Raw genomic sequence first — 16056 nt, 5'->3', positions numbered from 1 at the left:
TCCCTCCTGGAGGCCCGGCCTGGGATACTCACCAGCACGGTGTGCTTGTAGGCGCGGTGGATCACGATGCTGTAGCCAGGCACGGTCACATCCACCTGCTTGACCCACAAGGCCAGCGATGGGTCACGGTCCTCATTCTTGGCCATCACGATGAACTTGGGGAAAGTGTCTGAGCTCAGCCTGTTTCCCGGGGTGCACAGGACGAGCGGGCAGCTGGTCTGGAAGTCAAAGGGGAAGCCATCGAAGGTCAGGTAGTGGCCATAGCCCGAGACGATGCAGGAGGCATCAGTGCGGGCCTGGCAGAAGAACAGGCCGCCCTCCTCCATGCAGTATTCGTCATCCTTGCAGGGGACGGTCTCACAGTGGACGCTGTTGTCGGTGCCGTTGCAGTAGCAGAAGATCTGGCAGTCCAGGTCCACCCAGAAGGTCTCATTGGTGGCGAGTTGGTGCCCCTCGAAGTTGCAGCCGCACTCACTCCGGGTGACACACTGGCTGCCCAGCAGGGCGTAGCCCTCGTCACACTGACACCCTTCGGAGCAGCCATCCACACAGATGGGGCCCAGGGCCAGGGTCTCACAGGTCTCCGTACACGTCATGCACTCCTCAAAATGGCTGTTCTCCGGGCACTCCAGAGCTGAGGGCAGCAAGGAGAAGACAGGCTTGAGGAAGGAGCAGACAGCAGGGACGGGGATGTACGTGTGCATACGCAGTCTGTGGAAGTGTGTGCGCACAGCTAGGCCTTGTGTGTGTGTATAGGTGTGTGTGCTTACTTCTGCACGTGTGTGAGCTCTTAGTGTGCAGCACAGCGAGGCCGAGCAGTGCTGTGTGATTGGCATCGCTGCCATCCTATGCTGGGGCATCAGAAGGTCAGTGAGCCCCTCGCCATGGGCTCCTCTAGCACATTTAGCTTTCCCCAGAGAGATTATTCCGGTTCTACCAGCACTTATTGAGTACCTGCTACCCGCCAGGCTCTGTCCCAGGCACTTTTGACCACCTTATCTCAACAACCTGGGAAGTAAAGTTAGTCCTGCTATCCTTACCTTGGCTAGGAGGAAACTGAAGTTCAGTGACTCAATTTAATCCAGTTAATAAGTCCAGAGCTTGGACTTGAACCCAGCTCTCCTGACTCTAAACCAACAGGTCTGGAGAGGCAGTGTGATGTGCTGGAGAGATCACATGCTCTGGGGTCATAGAGACCTGGGGATGTCATTAATCCTTGGCACATTATTTAACATCTCTGAGTTTCAGTTACTTCTTTCATAAGATAAGGACAATACTTACCTTGTAGGGTTGTTCTGAGGATTAATAACCCAATCTATTGATCCCACAGTAGAGTGTCAATGACAATTATGTCCCAACCCACCCTCCTGTATATATCCTTCAGTTACACAGGTTTTATGTAAGTATTCTGGGTTTTGTTTTGTTTTTTGAGGTACCAGGGTCAGGGATCGAACATGGAACCTCATATGTGAGAAGCCAGCACTCAACCACTGAGCCACATCAGCTTCCCTGGGTTGATGTTTTCATTTGTTTTGCTTGTTGTTTGTTTTTGGTTTTTCAGGAGGCACTGGGAACTGAACCCAGACCTTCCATGTGGGAGGCAAAGGCGCTCAACCGCTCGAGCCACATCTGCTTCCTCTATCTAAGTATTTTTACTCTACAAATTGATTCAACATCTTTTCTTTTGTCTTTCATTTCGCTGTTAACGTGCCGTCTGGTCTCCATCTCCTCACCACCCTCTGCTCAAGCCAGGTGCATCTCCACTTCCTTGCCTTACTCACGCTCTCTCCCCGACCTGGAATGTCCTCCCACAAAGTCAAATCCTACCCATCTGTCAAGGGTCATTTCACGCAGAACTTCCACCAGGAAGCCTTCCTTGACAGATCAAGTTTCTGAGTCAAAAGCTCAGCACACAAACTTATAACATCACCTGTGACTCACGGTGGAGTCTGGGGACAACTTCCCATTTCTCTCCATTACTTTGGTTTGTCACCATTTGACATGGGCAAGGACAGATTCCAGGAGCACAAAAGAAATCTGCCTATAAGTCCGTGCCGTCTAGAGAGCTGATCTGTGAAGGTCTCCACCATATCCTGGGAGAAAAAGATCTAGCCTTTAAAAAACAGTCTTTGGCTTTTATACATACTATCACTCCTTAATCGTGTTTTACAATCCAAGGACATGAGGGACACTACAGAGGAATATATTGCAAGGCCGTAATAGCTCTGCCCACAAGTACCAATTCAATAGTTCTGCACTGTGTACTAGAAGCAAATCTTCTTTCTTTTCTGGCCTAAAGGACTATCTCCACTCCCCACCGCCCCCCGTTCACGATGGCACCATCCAGCTTTGGAGTTGAAGGCTAGTTCAGCACTGATTAAATATGTCTGTATAGAGGGATTTTCACATTCGTCTCTAAATTATGAATGTTATAACACTGACTGCAGGTTTATGGTGATAGCAAATAACATGACTTATTTAAATGGCTCTCGCTTTATGACTTATTGTGTTGTCTGAATTTGTCTGAAAGTCTGGAACATACAGACATGGAGTAATAAAATTTCCCCCAGTCCCTCAAATGCCTCTGTGAAATTACTTAATTGGGCAGCCTGGCTCTGCCAGCAAGAGGGCTGGTTAAAAATATCTGAACACAGACACAGTGGTTGTCTCTCTCTAGGTTCAGAGGAGATTGTGTTCCTGATTTGCAGCTGTTGCCTATGCCAAGCCCCCCCAACCAGATTAACCCCTTAGTACCTGGAGACTTGATTAACCCAACGTTCAGTCTCTAAGTCCCTGCATCTCTCTCTTACAAGAGCTTCCTTCAGCTCTGCTGGTCCAGAGGAGGAATGGCGAGCAGCTATTCTCAGCAGCCGTTGCACACAGGAAGAGAGGAAATTGTCGCCATTATACCGCCTTTACTTGGCGTGCATGATGCTGCCAAACTGTGCTTAGTACAGTACAAAAACAATCCAGAAACGCTTCCTGCTGGTTAGGAGTTTAGTAGCCTAAAAGGTTGGCACTGACGTGGCCTGGCAACAGAATGGATTTGGCATGGGGGCAACTCAGTAATTGTGTGTTGTGATTTAAACACAGAGAGCTGGGGTGGGAGCAGGAACAGAAATCAAGTTCAGAAAGCTGGAGTTAGCACAAAAGAAGATACTGGGAGATGAACCAGACAGAAGGCTTTGGGAAAGTATGAAAAGATCCCACTGAGAGAGCAGATGTGCCTCAAGTGGTTGAGTGCCTGCTTCCCACATGGGAGGTCCCAGGCTTGGTCCCTGATGCCTCCTAAAAACAAAAAAAAACAAACAGCAAACAAACAAACAAACAAAAAAAGCAACTCAGGAAAGTCAATGTGGCTCAGTGGTTGTGCGCCGGCTTCCACATATGAGGTCCACGGTTCAATCCCTGGTCCCGGTACCCACTCGATGTGGTGGTCAAGAAAAACATTGGACCTTCTCTCTTCCTGTAGACAACTATGAAACGAGCAGGCTCCCTAAGTTCCAGCTTTGGGATTCATAGCATCTGCCGCAGTTTTGTGGGGGTACTCCCTGCCCCTTGGTCATTTTTGTTGGGTATACTCGAACAGTACCTTCCCTCCCCTCCCTGTGAACCACCCCTCCCCAGAAGTGCCGCCCTGGCAGGTCAGGAACCACGCCTGAAATTAGGGCTCGAAAAGCAGAGCATATGGGGCCTTCCAGCAGGAAGAAGTTGCTCCCAGGTGGGTAAGAAGGTCTTCTCTGAGATGACACCACCAAGCCCTCCACGTGCATCTCTGTCTTCCCAAGCTCAGAAATCAGACTTTTTAAAACTAAGGAAAGAGAGGTATGCATGTGTACGCATGGATGAGTGCTTGTGCATAGTTCTTAGCTCTGTCTGCCGATAAAGGCGTCAAGGCAAAGCAGAGACACGCCGGTAGCAATGAGTACACCTCCCCCAGATCTTGGTTTCTAATTACCTTCCCCACCCAGAGAAGTCAAGGCCTCTTGGGGAAATGGCTGATTCCAGTATGGGAAAGAGAAGGTAGAGCACCTTATTAGGCCAGAAAGTAAGAAAGTGCTTTGAAAAATGGCATAGGCACCCCAAAGGACAGAGGAGTCAGCTTGAAAGGGCTCCCACAGGCCAAATCTGGAACAATTTTAAAGCCAAAATAATGAACAAACGCAATATGAAATATGAACCATGATATAAACAGGAATCCATAAGTATATATTATGGTAGATAGGGGAGAAGGGAGGGCTCTGAATGCTGGGAAAACCATCATTTTGCAAGCATTATGGTAAAGACTGATACAGCTAAAATCATCAGTGGGCTCCAAGTCTAAGAGGGAAATGTGGATGAGGAGCAAGATATTTGCATGGTCTTCAAGTATCTCCTCCACAGACTGCTAATTAGTTGCAAGGGAACAAGATAATGATCTGTTGGAGAGATCCAACAGCCTCTTGACCAGGTGATCAAAAACAACATCACTAATGAGGGAAATTAACGTCACCAAAGAGAGGATGCCTCTACATGTGATGTCACAACATGAGAAAAACACGCGTCCACAAATCACTTCTGCTGGATCCTGATTGCGGATGCACCACCCGAATCTAATCATGAGGAAAACCCAAAACCCAAATGGAAGGACATCCTATTTTAAGAGGGGGGAAGTTATATTCCTCAAAGATAGCAGTGCCTTAAAAGACAAAGAAAGCAAAGGAAATGTTCCAGAGTAAAGGAGCCTAAAGAGACAACGCAGCCTGTGATCCTAGACTAGAATCTCTATGAACTCCCCCCACCCCCATAAAAAAAAATAAAGCCATGTAGGACATCACTGGGTCAACTGACCAAATTGGAATATGGATACTAAATTTTTGCATCCATGTTAAATTTTCTAAGGGCGATAACTGTATTATTATGTAAGAGAATATTGTTATTCTAAGGAAATACAGACTGAAGTATTTAGGGGTAAAGGGACATGATGTAAGCAATGTACTCTGAAATGCCTTATATTTATCTATCTATATACAGAGAGAGAACCAGAGAGAAGAGCAAATGATAAAGCAAATGGGGTAAAATGTTAATAATAGGTTAGTCTGGGTAAGGTGTATACAGATGTTCTTGAAACTTTCTGTAATTTTGAAGTTATCCCAAAATAAAAAGTTAAACAATAAGCACACCCACTCAGACAGGAAGAAAGGAAACGGAAGACAGATAAATGGATGGAGAGGATGGAATTGTACTGGTGGCACTAGCTTTCGTTTCTCACTATCTTTTTTTGGGAGGGGAACTTGTGCTGAAGTCCAGGTGTGTCGCTTCTTGGTCCAGGCACGGGTCCCCCATTCTCAGCCACTTGCTTTTCTAACTTATCCTCTTACTCCAGATAATCAAGGGTGTTATATGTGAGGTCATCCAGCAATTATTCTAATTTCTATGAGTACTGCCACTGCCCTGCTGAGAGGGGTCAGATACTCTGAGGACAAAATGAAAACCTGGTAACATGGGACTCTCTCAACAGCCATTGTCAGATTTGCCCTAGGGCGTGGTACAAGACATTTCACAATGAATGGCACCCTGACCGATTGCCTTGGATCTCCATAAATGCGGCCCTTCTTTTGCAAAGAGAGATGGTGCTTGGGGAGCCACTAGAAAGGTTTCTATTCATTTTCTTTGGTGCACAGATGCCCCTATTCCTTAGACATGACAGGGTCTCTCCCTATGTTAGATAAAACCATGAGTCATGGCTAATTTCTGCACAATGAAGAGATACAGTGTAAGTAAAAATAAAATTAAACGGTCCGGCTTGGGGTGATAGATCTTTCAGGGAACAGATCAGACTCTGGAAGATACACACAGTAATAAAATTGCCTGATAGCTCAATTCCACCGGGAAGAAAAGTCCCGAGTAAGAACATCCAGATTCACGTATTTCCCAACCCAGGTAGCCTCCCCACCAACGCAACCCCAACTCACGGCAGAAGTCGTAGGTCCGCCAGGGGCCCACCTCCACATCAGCATTCTTGCACGCACTTGCGTAACGAGCCACAGAGTCACAGAGCTCTGACTCGTTGCCCCCGCTCTGGCACAGGCGGAAGAGGCAAGTGCGGTAGTAGGCAGTGACGTTGACCACCCCGTGGCACTCCAGGAAGGAGCTGTTGGAGGGGTCATTGATGATGCCACACCGGGAGCGGCTGCGATAAAACTTGAGCAGCTCTGAGTCGTTGTTGCAGGCCTTCAGCAGGTCCCCACACTCCCCATTGCAGATCTCCTCGAAAGTCGTCCAGCTCTCCAGGAACACAGCTAGGTTGTCCGTGCACTTGCCGTTGGGGAGACAGAACTCATCACTGGCGTTTGCATTGAAGAAGCCACACAAACCCCCTGTGCAATTGAAGTAGATGGTGGACAGCCGGATGTACAGCAGGCCTATGTCTGAGTACTGGACGGTCACAATACCCTTGGACTCCACCGTTGTGCTGTTTTTGTTTCGATAAATTTCCAGCTTCCCCGAAGGATGGAAGAAAGGTAATTCCACTTCCTGACCGTTCAACTGAAAAAGCAAATCAATGCCATCAGTTCCAGATACACAGAGATGACCCACAGTTTTCTGGGCTGCAGGATAAAGACATGGTTCTGCTCCATGACTCTGTCTTTGAGAAGTGTCAAGAAGCTGATAGTTATGGAAACCACATAGACACCAACGTTTCTTCATGGGCTTCTTTGTTTCTTTCTAGATCCCCTTGATTCAACATATCTGCTGTTTATTTGTGTGTATGTGTGTGTGTGCAAGACCCCAAGCTAGCCCAAAACAAAACTGAAATATGAACAGTGCAATTGTCTTCCGTGTATGGCTTCCTCCTGGGCCTGACACCTCTGTTCTGATGCCTTTTCACAGCAGTGCTCTACCCTCCTAATCGTTCCAGAACCTCCCTTTCCCTTCAACTCTCATGTGCTCTATGCCCCAACCCCTTGGGGGCATATAGTGCACCTCTAGTTATCTAGCTGCCCATCCACCTCTCTACCTCTCACCTATTCTTTCAGTAGATGAATCTCTGCCATTGGAAATGGAACCAGAACCCAGCCCTTGGAGTTTGCGGATGTGTATTTTATGACCTCCTTGTACAGAAGCGTAGGGACATGTTTCTCTTTATGTGATACGGTGAAACGCATGTTGGCCTGGGAGAAGGAAGGAACCCCACCCCATCCCAGCTCCAGCTCCACTCAGCAGGGGCCTGCCCCCTCACCAGGCCCTTTAGCATCTTCTTATGAAAATGAGGAGTTGTTCTAGATCAGGGGTTCTTAACAAGGGGACCATGAGCTTGAATTGAAATGTTAAAATACATTTTTCTTGTGGGGATGTGTTGGTGCGGGTGTGACATATTTATTAAATAATACACAGGATAGTGTGGACTTAGTAAGGGGTCTGTGGTTTTTACCTGACTGGCAAAGGGGTCCATGGACCAAAAAAGTTTAAGAACCCCTGTTCTAGATGATTTCCAAGATTCCTTCTGGAACTCAAGAACCATGAATCTGGATGCCTGACAATGAGTACTTCAGACCAGGTCAGAGGGGCAGGAGGTACCCTGGCAGGCACCCTGGATGTTACTCCACAGGGAGTCCCAGCAATGCCTAGGAAGGTCAGTATAGAACAAGGGTTAAGAGCACAGACTCTGGAGCCTGCCTGCTTGGGCCTGAATCCCATTTTATAACTGTGTATCCCCAGGGAAGTTACTAAACCTCTCTGTGCCTCAATTCTCTCATCTGTAGAATGAGGATAATGATCTTATCTGCCTCATAAGATGAAATGTGATTCTGTCTATAAAGGGCTTGGAATAGTGCTTGGCATACAGCTAGTGGTCTCTGAGTATTTGCTTCTATGGAGAACTAGCTCTACCAAATCTGTCTAATTGGAGACAATCTGGCTTCGCTCCATTCACCACCCAATAGACTGGCATTTGGTGCTGATAGAAAGTGCCCCCCTCTCCTCCTTGTCATCCTCTCGTGGCTGGAGGCAGAAAGGCCAACCCGAAGAGAATGGCAAGCTCCTGCCCCTGGCGTGGAGCCTCCAAACCCCTCAAAGCGGCAAGGAGCCTTACCTTGACCTCCGAAGCCCCGACTCCCCCGATCTTGACCTCCTGGTCGGCCACCAGGATCCGAAGACCCCGGAGCCAGCCAGGCCCGGCGTCGGGCTTCTTCTTGTTGATGTCGATCTCCAGGTACTCGGGCCGCTCGGGGCAGGTCTTGAGGAGGGTGTAGGAGAAGTCGGAGGGGAAGGCGTAGGCGGCCCCGTCGAACGTGTGCAGCACCTGGTTCTGGCTGAGCAGGCACACGGTCTCGCGCCTGGGGAAGCAGCCCTGGTAGCCGTCCTCCACGGTGCACACCTCCCCGCCGCGGCAGGTCTTGTTGAAGCAGTACACGTCCCCGCCCTCCTCACACAGGCACTGCACCGTGCAGTTGGCCGTGGCCCAGAAGAACTCGCCCATGGCGTAGTAGTGGCCGTCGAAGTCGCAGCCGCACTGGTGCAGCGGGACGCACTGGCTGGTGCTGAGGACGAAGCCTTCGTTGCACTCACAGCCCTCCGTGCAGGGCGTGGGGCAGTTCTGAGAGGCCGTCAGATCCGAGCACGTGTCGGGGCAGCTGCTGGTACACAGTGAGTAGTGGCTGAAGCTGGGGCACTGCACCGTGGACACTGATGTGGGGGAAAGGAAGAGTGCGTGACCACAAGTGAATGGACCAGAGCGCCAAGCGACTCTGGCAAGCACAGGCGCCCCAAGAAAATAACTCTTCTTCCAAATCATTGGGCTCCTCAAGTGAGGGCCAAGTGGCTGTTCATTCAGGGAAGACAGACATAAGGCCACATCTGTGAAAATGAGCTCAACTGTGGTCATAATGACCACTAAGCCATTTCATTGAATTGTGAAACTTACTCTACCTTGATCATCTTGATTGAAGTTAAACTTAGGGTTGATCTCCTAATTGGACTAGAATGATTATCCAAAATAGGGTTATTGTTTGGTGACCCACAACCATCAGGATGTTTTAAAAATTTCAACTGATAGACACATAAATTGACCTGCTTTTAAAGAGCATGGCTTCTTGGAAGGAAATGAAATCCAACTTTCAGGAGAAATGAAAAATTTAACTGTCAGAGGAGTCATTGGAACCCACAGAACTTCTAATAGGGAGATACTTAAAATGCCTAAGGCTGACCAAGGAAGGCTATGGAAATGAATTCCTGGGATATTAAAAATAAGAAAGAATCCTGGATATCTGAAATTATTTGTGAGTGAGATAAAGGAATGATAGCTAAAGACCAGGGGGCCAGATGGCTGAATAGTGAAAAAACTTGGCTGGTCTTTGTCCTCAGTTTCTAGGGAAGCAGATTCTGAAGCTTTGGAATTTCCTGCCAAAGGAGAGGACAGGGAAGCGGGGGAAGTCTTAGAGTGGGGGCTGGCTCTACTAGAGACAGAAGGGTTTGGGGCTTTGAACCCTTGTGAAAGGGTTGCACAAGTAGAGCTCAAGCACGTAGCCACTGATTCCATCAATCATGCTTACATCATGAGTCCCCATGTAAACTTGGGACCCTCGAAGTCATGATGAGCTTCTGTGATTGAGACAATACATGCCTACTATGCTGGGAGAGAGACGCAGTCGGCCACGGCAGCTTATGTTTGAAACCCTCCCAGACTTTGCCCACCCTATGTGTCTCTTCTCTTGGCTTCTTCTTTTATTACAATAAAGCTATAACGATAAGCATGGAGATTTCAGGTAGTTCTGTGAGTCATTCTAGTAAATGATCGAACCGGAGGGATTGGTGGGAACCTTTGAAATTGTAGCCAGTTGGTCAGATGTGCAGGTGACCTTGGCCCCTCAACTAGCAACTGGTGCCTGAAGGACAGTCTTATAGAGGTTTATCCTCATCCTGTGAGGTCTGGTCTAACTCAGGGTAGTTAGAGTCAGAACTGAATCGACCGACTTGGCAGTCTTTGCAGAAACTGATAGAAGCTTTTGAAACCTGTCCTCAACATACTGCATCTGAACTAGATACCTTCTGAATACCCCCTTACCTTAGAAACCTATGATTCTATATTAACCACATCAGAATTTACATAAATGTTTGGGTCTGGTTGAATCTAACATGCAGGGGATCAAGGGTCTAGTAAAATGGCTCTCTGAATTAAATAGAACTCATCCCACTAAAGGAACAGAGGGGAGGGGTGGTGTAGACACACACAAACATAGAGAAGTAAAGATTAGGAGAAAACTATGGAAGATTGGAAAGCAGTACCCTTAGGAAAAAAACTAGAGATATTATAGGTAAAAATTTAGTTAGGCAATTTGGATAATGTGAGGCCCAAAGAGAAGCCAAATTCAAGCTCAAGTTGTCATACCCAGGGACATCTGGGCAGAATAAGGTCTGATCAGACACAGAGCAAGAAAAATACACTTTCTCTTCTATAGTTTGATCAATACTCTAAGAATTAGCATGAATCTGACACATGACAATTAATGTGAGTCCATCTTGTACAGATAGGAAAAATAAATCTCCCTCTGGCCTTTAAATTTAAAGAAATTTTTAAATCTTCTTATCTCCACAGCATTCTCCAATACATGGATTATAATTTTCTGTTTACTTATATGAAAGAAACAAAGGATCAGAAAGCAGACAATATTCAGGAAAGTTTTTTTTTTTCTTCTTTTTGTTTGTTTTTCAGTTTTCCATAATTAGGGACAGAGAGAGATTTCAATGAGATTGAAGGAAAATATAATGAGACAATTAAATGGTCTCAACTACTAATCCAAAAGTTTAATTCAAAAGCACCTATTACTCCTACATCATTGGGACTTTTCCTAAACATGTAGCATGTCAGAAAAAAGGCTGCTTTATTGGAATACTCTGCTTTGTATGGTAGCACTTCCTTCTACTAGCAAAAGCCAGCTGAAATGCTCCAGAGTGAGGCGCCCAAAGCGTAAAGCACCCGGAAACGGAGAAGAACGAGCCAAGGAAGGAATGCCTAAGGTTTTATACCTGGGAAGTGACTTTTTCTCCCAAAGGCTGATGTTGATTCCTTGGCCAACTTATGCACATACTTAGCCACAAAGGTAGCCCCCCATCTCTGGAAACTCAACTCAACTCTGGGATTGCCACCCCCTGCTACAGGGTTTTCCTCTGGTCTCAAACATCCTGTCATGCATGCCATGCTTCCAGAACATTTACAGTCAACAACGGTTCCTTGTCTCCTGGCTATGATATTGGGTAAGGAGAAAAGTCAAGACTTTCTTACAGCTCATTCTTTAACATTTGCAATATTTCAACCTCAGCCTCGCTCTGGGGAATTCTGTCTTTGGGACGTTTTTGAAGAGCCCTGAAACCTGATCCCTGCCCCACCCTGCGCAGGAGAGGCCCTCCCCTTGGCCAGGAGGCCAGCTTACCACACCCGGTCTGGAGTCTCCAGTCTCCGATTGGGATGCCGAGGGCTTGGCACACGAGGGCGTAGGCCTGGATGGCCTGGCAGAGCAGCGTGCCGTTGTCCCGCACGCTGCACAGGTCGTACACACAGCTGTGGACAAACGCTGTGGGGTCCATGACGGTGCCGCACTCCCACAGGGGGCCGTCAGTCCTGTTGAGGAAGCCGCAGTGGTCGGAGCCGAAGTATAGGGCTTCGGTGGCGGCATCGCACTGGGTGCAGTTGTCCACGCAGCCGGAGTCGCACTTCCAGTCAGGGTGGTAGACACGCCAGCTCTCGCCGAGATCCAGGACAGACATGGCGGGCCTGCCGTCCGGGCGGAGGAAATCGTCCAGGGGGTTCTTATTGTAGTTCCCACAGAGCCCACAAGTGGAGTTTATATAGGAGCCTGGGATGGAAATGGAGGCATAGTGCTGGCCGTCAAACGTCACTAAGAGCCCAAAATCTGTTTCCACGGCAGTAGACATGCCACTCTGGTAGATTTTCACCGCCCCCAAGTCTAAGGTGACGGGCAAAGAAGTCACTAGGTCATTAACCTGCCAACAACAGTAATAGTGAAAGGCAGGTGAGCAGGAGCCAGGGCAATGGTTTCCAGCAGAGGTCAGGCAAGAGAGGCAGAGTGACTCAATGCTCCGGGGAGTAGGGCCACCCCAAATATCCAGACTCCTACTAAGACAAAGGCTTGGAGGAAGTCCTAGAGACCAGGATGGTTGTGAATCACCTTGAGTACTTGCTTTGGAGTCAAGATAAACTTGGTCTTTCTAGTGCCACTAGAGGACACCCCGGACCAGGTAGCCCTCTGGGGACCAGGTGGTTGTCACTCCTTTGGGCTGGCTATATAGTTAGCTTCAAATCTGTTCTTGAAGGACTAGTCACCTACTCTTCCTCTTAAGACCATTCTTGAAATCTTAACTTAATGCACAAATTTTCCACTGCCTTTTGTACCTGCTGGCCCCTCCTCCCAACTGAAATGTATACTATAGATGGTTCGACACCATTAGCTTCTGAAACTGCCCTGGTTTTTTTCTCCACCTATAACTTCTTTGATAGCAAGACTCTGTCATTTAATCACTCGTTCAACAAAAACATTTGAACACCTACTGGTTACCAAGCACTATATTAGATTATATTACATATATTATAAAGAATGAAAAAGTTTTCTCTGCCTCTGAGGGAGCTCTGAGTCTACTGAGGAAGAGGAACACAAATAGATATTTATAATACACTGTTTTAAGTATGAATTAACCGATGATACAATGGGGCAAATTAATTGATGATGCATTGGGGGACCAGTCAGTGAACACCTACTGCAGGAGTCATGGAAGGTTCCTTAGAGGAGTTAAGCCTGACCAGAGTCTTTAAGGAAGTGGCCAAAGTTAGAGAGGGGCCAGGGAATTCAAGGACAAGAGAACATGGGTGGGATGGTTACAAACAGTGGTGTGGGTATGGGGACAGTCATTGGGTGTTGCTGGACTGCAGAGGGAAGAGGTGGCCAAAGCCAAAGCTGGAGACACAGGAGGGGTCTGTTCATCCAACAAAGATTGACGTAGCCCTTTCTGTGTGTCTAGCACTGTTCTAAGAGTTGAGGATTGGCAGCAAACAGAACAGACAAATCACTGCCTCATGGAGCTTATAGTCTAGCTCAGAGACCAACAAAATGAATAAGTAAAATATATACTAAATCAGAGAAGAGTTACAGAGAAATAGAAAACAGGCAATGAGATCAGGAGTGCACAGGAAGGTTTCTGATTTTGAATAGTACAGTCAGTGAAGACCTCCTGGGGAAAGGGACACTTGAGATGCAGAGGCAAGCACACCATTATCTGGGTGAGAGTGTGTCACACAGAGGGACTGGCCAGGCACTAAGGGGGAGCGTGCCTGGGTGCTCCCAGTACATTAAGGCCAGCATGGCTGGAGCAGAGAGTGCAATGGTAGCAGATGTACAAGAGAGAACGGAGCTGGCAGATAGAGCTTTGCTGGCTGCTGGGAAGACTTGAGCTTTGGTGCTGAGCGAGACTGAGCGCCAAGTGAGTGTTGAGAGCAAAGCGTTGATAGGAAGTGACTTCCATTTGAAAAGAATTACTCTGGCTCCTCTGTTGAGAACAGGTCTTTGAGGATCTTTAATGCCATGTTAGAAACAAAACAAAAAACTCAGATTTCTATTCTATATGGAGAGCTAGTGAAGGGTTTTAAGCAAGGAAAGGACAAAGGTTTGCATTTGAGTCCAGTACAAACAGCGCATTGGAGTAAGACAAGATTAGAAACAGAGAAACCAGACAGGTGATTGCTCCAGAGTCCAGGTGGGCAGTAGAAGATAAGAGCCTAAACTAGATACAGATATGAAGAGGGGCACAGTCTTACAGAGCAAACCCTGCAGAACCTGGTGGTTTTCTGCAGTGGAGTGTAAGAGAAGAAAGAAAAGTCAAGGATGAGCCCCAGGTGTCTCACATGTCTAGATGTCTTGACAAGTCTCCAACCTCAGAGTTGATTTTCTTCTGTTTCACACTTAACATGCCTAACAGCTATCGACACTCATACTTGCTGGGATGGAATGGTTAGTCTTAGAAGAGTCCTAGCTGGGCTTGCTTGTATGTGCACACATGCTTTCCAGGCTGCCCTGGACCCAGATCCATTTCTGGAACATGGAAAGGACAAAGTTTTACCTGATTCCATCATTCCTTCTTTTGGAAATGTCTTGGGGGTAAGACAATAAATTGTCTGACAATCTTTCCTGAGAACTATCAAGGCAGATTCCATGTGTAATTCTTTAGAGATTCATAAGACTAAATGGGGAAGAGGACAAGAAAAATAGGCTGGGGAAATAAATTTTCCTGCAGGGAGCCAAAACTAGAAAGAAAATCCTAAAAGTTGATCCTCCTCTCTTAGGAGGAGGATTAGCCAATAAGAGTGAGAAAAGCCATACTACAAGGAAGGTCAGCTAGCAAGAGAACTAGACAATTATTATGTATCGTTCTATGCTGAGATGGGAGAACTGAAATCTTCCCCAAGATTGGTATAATTTTAAATGCCAGCTCTCTCAACCCCTGAGCTCTCTCCCCTACTCTCGCTTAAGCTCCTGCTAACAAGGAGCAAAATCTTTTCTGCCTCAAAGCTGCAGCCTGAGGTAGACTGTCTCTAAATGTTCTAACCATCTCAGTCTGGTTTCCCTGAATTGGATCTTGTTCCACTCAGACTGGACTTATACCTGGGCTTACCATGGGTGCAGGAAGTTGGCATCTTCCTCCCTGGCATATTTGTTAATAACACCCTCTTTTCACTTGTGCAAGTGTCTCGGTTTGAGCCACAAATTTTACAGTCGTTGTACTTCACCCCACAGTGCTCAGAACAGAAGCTGCAGGAGAATGCTCATTTCCACGCGATGACCCCCCCCCATTTGATTCCTCCAGTCCTGCCCTCAATCAGAAGCGTAAACTCTGAGTTAGCCAACGATTGGTTGGCCTCACCTCTTTGCTTTTCCTTCTTCTCCCGTGTACTAGTCATTTCCTTCCTCAGTGGTGTCTTTCCCAGGAAGTGGGAAGGTCAAGGTTAGGAGAGAGAAGTAGGATCACAGAAGCAGAGGGCTTAGAACTAAAAGAGACTTTCAGGGGGAATGGCAGTGTGGAGCTGCATGTATTGACCACCTACTGTGTACTAGGTGTCCTACGTGTGGTTTTTCTGTTTAATCCTCATGACAGCCTCAGAAGGTTCTTTTCAGCTTCTCCTTTTACAGGTGAGGAAACTGAGGTCCAGGGCCAACATGACTTAGAGGTGACAGGACCTACTGGCCACCAGTCAGCCTCCAAAGCCATGCCCTCTCCACTGCAGGGAGGTGGCTGGTCCAGGTTGTAGCCCACGTGCCCTGACTCTGGATACAAAGACCCCATTTTACAGATGAAGAAAATGAACCTTCAAGAGGCCACTCAACTGGCAATGGTGGCAGAGATTTAACCCAGTGTGACTCCTGAAGCTGAGCTCTTTAAAGTCATGTGATGGCCTGAGCACCTTTCTCACTGAGGACCTTGAAGTACGTGCCTTTATCTGGGGGAGTGAAATGAAAACTGAATAGTACTAGGAGGAAACATTGATTATGTATAGATTTTAGGGATTCTGGCTTTCTTTGGCTCCCATTAGCACATGTGATCCTAACCTGTTTATTTTATTATTTGAGAACACGTCAAAGGGCAAACTCTCTTTGCAGATCCCAGCATATGGAGAAAGGATCCCTGTTGTTGGGAATAACAGACTTTGGTGGCCGATCCTGGCCTGGCACGGTGTGTCTCAAGAGTTCAGCAGCCTCTCGGGCATATCGGGCTCCTTCCTGTTTCCCATGCTTCTTCCCTCCCTGTCCTCACTTCACCCAGGTGGCGCCTGTGCCGTCCATTGGGCCACTCTCCCCAGTAGAGAGCACGTGTATTCAGAGACACTTGGAAGCCATTTGGCAAAAGGAAAAGGAAGCCATTGTTAGTGTGCAGTTGGCATCACATAACCTTTCCTTTCTGAAACATTTATATTCACATCCACATCTCCCCGTCGCTGCAGAAAATTGAGGAATCTGTGCCCTACGCTTGGACGATGGAAGAGAGCCACGCAAAATTAGCAGAGCGGCTGGG

The 16056-nt window shown here is 47.4% G+C and overlaps 1 protein-coding gene across 1 annotated transcript in view; it reads right to left on the bottom strand.

Moving 5' to 3' along the window:
* The window catches only part of TECTA (tectorin alpha), a 150638-nt gene that overhangs the window by 38484 nt on the left and 96098 nt on the right, over positions 1 to 16056 (bottom strand). Inside the window, exons 14-17 of the mRNA XM_012525555.4 lie at positions 11412 to 11982; positions 8075 to 8667; positions 5955 to 6528; positions 33 to 634 (exon numbers count right to left, since the gene is read on the bottom strand). Of these exons, the coding sequence (XP_012381009.2) occupies positions 33 to 634; positions 5955 to 6528; positions 8075 to 8667; positions 11412 to 11982 (2340 nt within the window). The remainder of the gene's footprint in view (positions 1 to 32; positions 635 to 5954; positions 6529 to 8074; positions 8668 to 11411; positions 11983 to 16056) is intronic.

The sequence above is a fragment of the Dasypus novemcinctus genome, chromosome 27, assembly GCF_030445035.2.
Source record: "Dasypus novemcinctus isolate mDasNov1 chromosome 27, mDasNov1.1.hap2, whole genome shotgun sequence".
Taxonomy (NCBI): Eukaryota; Metazoa; Chordata; class Mammalia; order Cingulata; family Dasypodidae; genus Dasypus; species Dasypus novemcinctus.
The sequence above is the reverse complement of the archived record's forward strand: the minus strand, read 5'-3'. Positions and strand labels throughout refer to the sequence as shown.